The sequence below is a fragment of the Pyxicephalus adspersus genome, chromosome 2 (assembly GCF_032062135.1).
Source record: "Pyxicephalus adspersus chromosome 2, UCB_Pads_2.0, whole genome shotgun sequence".
Taxonomy (NCBI): domain Eukaryota; kingdom Metazoa; phylum Chordata; class Amphibia; order Anura; family Pyxicephalidae; genus Pyxicephalus; species Pyxicephalus adspersus.
In genome coordinates, this window is record NC_092859.1 from 115,401,993 (window position 1) to 115,405,280 (window position 3,288).

Below are 3,288 nucleotides of genomic sequence, written 5' to 3' on the forward strand. Positions count from 1 at the left end.
ACTATTTTTCTTTAGTGGAAGAGGAGGCAAAATGGCTCTTTTGATAGAAAAGGTTGCTGACCCCTGAGTTAGGTTAATTGGTTTCCCCACAAAATTGACCTAAGACTATTAAAGACATATGACTATGGTAGGGACATTAGATTGTGACCCCCTTTGATGGACAGATAGTGACATGACTATGGACTTTGTACAGTGCTGCGTAATATGATATAAATACTGTGTAATAATAATAATTCATGGGCTGGGGGCTTCTATCTGTGAGCACATGTTGCTTGCTTTCAGATGCATCCTGCTTATATTCTGAAGTTTAGCTACTTCTATTTTTATTGGCAGGTGCACTTGACCTCTTCTCCAGCATTTGACCTCATGCTATTGCATGCTCCTTACCTTTTATGATGAGGGAAGTGAAGTCCGACATAAAAAGCCCATTGATCCCTAGATAAACCCGTTATTCCTGATTCATGCACTGCCGAGTGAATACTATATATAAAAAGCATATCTGCTTGATTTTCTGTGTAATTTACGAATGAGATATATCAGCAACAGGAAAACGTGGACAGAATAAGACAGGGGTACCCAACAGGTGGATCGCGATCTACCGGTAGATCGCAAAGGCAACGTGAGTAGATTGTTCGTAGTCATTTTGACATAATCATTTTAAAAGTAGCTCGCAAGCCAAAAAGGTGTGGGCACCGCTGTAATAAGATATAGATAAGTGCAGTTCCACAACTAACCACTAGAATGCGTGATTTTTCTATATGGAAACCAAAGGACGTGCCTATTGGCCTCTCCTGTGTAGCGTATTGGCAGCCATCCTACTACACCCATCGTCACACGACATCTTACTACACTCATCTCCTTTCCGATTGGTGGAATTCGAAGCGTGAGGAAGTCGTGTACTAGGCGGGAAAAACAAAAATGGCGTGCGGGAGACTGATGTGACCAGGAAACAAGGAGCGGGTGCTTTTTTCTGAGTTTACTCTGGGCGGAAGTTTCATATGTAACATTGTATGTTAGCGGGGCCAGCTTATACCAAAGGTGAGCGGACAAGGGAATAAAAGTCCATCCTGTTGTTTTGTTGGGGCTGTGATCAGATTTTGTCCTAGTTCAGTGTAACAGTCGGGGGGGGGGGTGGTAGTCATGGTAATATTACAATGATACATTATTTGTAGCTGGGTTTTTATTACTGTGACATTTTATTTTAATATGTTGCATGTGACGTCACATGTTATACATGTTCTAGATGTCACATGACATGAAGTACCCCCCATTGTGTACTCTACAATGGTCACACATACACACTGCCTTCTGTTATTTACTCATTTATTGTAACAATATAATCACTATTGTAAGCTTTGTGGATGGTTACATGTCCTATATAAGAATGCAGCATTGGTGACCTTAATAAATATCCAGTGCTTGGTGCAGCCACCATCATTTGTGGACAAAAGAGAACCTGTCATTGCTAACCTCCTGTGTAAGGGGATAAAAGTTGGCTTGTCATTGATGTGTCAATATTTTGAGTTGATAACCCACGTCATCCGTTTTGATTTTACTGATCTGTCTTTGTATTCTGGGTCAGTATCACAAAATATTGAAGTCAGAGGGCCTGATTTACTAAAGCTCCAAGGCTGGAGGGGATACACTTTTATAAGTGAAGCTGGGTGATCCAGCAAACCTAGATGGATTTCTTCAAAGTCATTTGCTAGCAAATTTTTTGAATTCTGGACCAGATCCATTTCATGTTTGCTGGATCACCCAGCTTCGCTTATGAAAGTGTATCCATCCTCTCCAGCCTTGTGGAGCGTTAATTAATCAGGCTCAGAGAGTGAGTATAAAGCCGGCTATATACTGGTCAATCTGTGTACAATCCGGATAATGATCAATAAGCCCCTTGTTCTCTATCCTTTACCTGGAATACTGGCCAGCAATACAGCCAGATTTCAGAAATATTCAGATTCATACATTGATATTCTACCATTTTTGTAATGGAAAATGTAATTTCTGAGAGTTTTGCCAATTTGTGAACTTCCATTTTCCTATTTGTGTCTGGCTTTCACCCTTATTTTACGTTTACCCAATTTTAATTCTAATCCACTTTTCAGCAACAAGTAAAGACATTTAATGTATTCTGCTAAATGCTTAATTGTAAATTGTTTTGAAGAATATTTTGGGTTTTGCTGTTGCAGACAAATTAATGTCGCTTTACATCATGTTGGTTTTACGTAGGAATATTTTGGCATCTTTTATTCATGATGGGAGCATTTTTAGTCATATATTGCAGTGGTCACCAACCTTTCTGACCTCCTGGACCACTAAGTTTACCGAACTCAGACTGTGCATGTGTGGGGAGCCGTGTGTCAGTCAAAGGGGAAGAAATTTCCCCCCAGAGTGACGTCATGATGCCAGAACCTGCCCACTCTTCCATCGCAGACTCAGACCTGCTTGCTAAATTCTGGGGGAGAAAGTGGCACAGGGCTAAGAACACAACAAATGTTGTATCCACTTCCCTGCTCTACTGTCCCCCCAGGATATTTAGCAAGCAGGTCTGAGCCTGCGATGGGAGAGTGGGCGGGTTGTGTCCATTTAGGGGACAGAGCCGCAGACCACCAGTTGGCTACTGCTGATATATTGGATGTGTTATATATGTGATTTACAAATAAAAGTATACACATTGTCTGTTGACTCTCCTTTAGAGCTTCAAACATGGAAGACGCAGAATCAAGGTTCACTCACCTACTACAACCAATTAGGGATCTGACCAAAAACTGGGAGGTGGATGTAGCTGCTCAGTTGGGGGAGTACCTGGAGGAGGTAGGTGTTTGAGTGCTGATGAATGGTGGTTTCTGTCATTTTTCCATATTGTTACATGTATCAATAACACATTTCCTTCAAACAGTTAAAATTCTACTCCAACAACAGGTTTCTTCTGCATTGTCTGCATTCTGCAAAGCGAGCAGAAATAAAGTACTGGACAGAAATGGGTATTGTCAGCCATGGTTCTTAAAGCGTACCTAAACTTAACATTTTTACTTTACATAGAAGGGTAGGCAACCTTTCTAAATAAAGCAAAAACATATATGTATTTTTAAAGTGCAACACCCTTTTTTTTTAAAAAAAAAAAAGGTGCATCACCACCCCTTTAAGTCTTGATCACCGCAGCAATCAAGACTTAATGGGAGCGCACAGCCTCCCAGGATACCTACGTCATGCAATCCTGCAGGCTGATCCTTCTAAAGAAGGGGCATCTTTTCCACCAAGAGGTAAGAGATGACGATCTCATGCATG

General features: G+C 41.0%; 1 protein-coding gene across 1 annotated transcript in view; it reads left to right on the plus strand.

The window, feature by feature from the left end:
* The first annotated feature begins 949 nt into the window (after positions 1-949).
* The window catches only part of NCAPH2 (non-SMC condensin II complex subunit H2), an 8,124-nt gene continuing 5,785 nt past the window's right edge, over positions 950-3,288 (plus strand). Inside the window, exons 1-2 of the mRNA XM_072401981.1 lie at positions 950-1,038; positions 2,697-2,814. Coding sequence (XP_072258082.1) covers positions 2,707-2,814 — 108 coding nt within the window. The 5' untranslated portion in view covers positions 950-1,038; positions 2,697-2,706. The remainder of the gene's footprint in view (positions 1,039-2,696; positions 2,815-3,288) is intronic.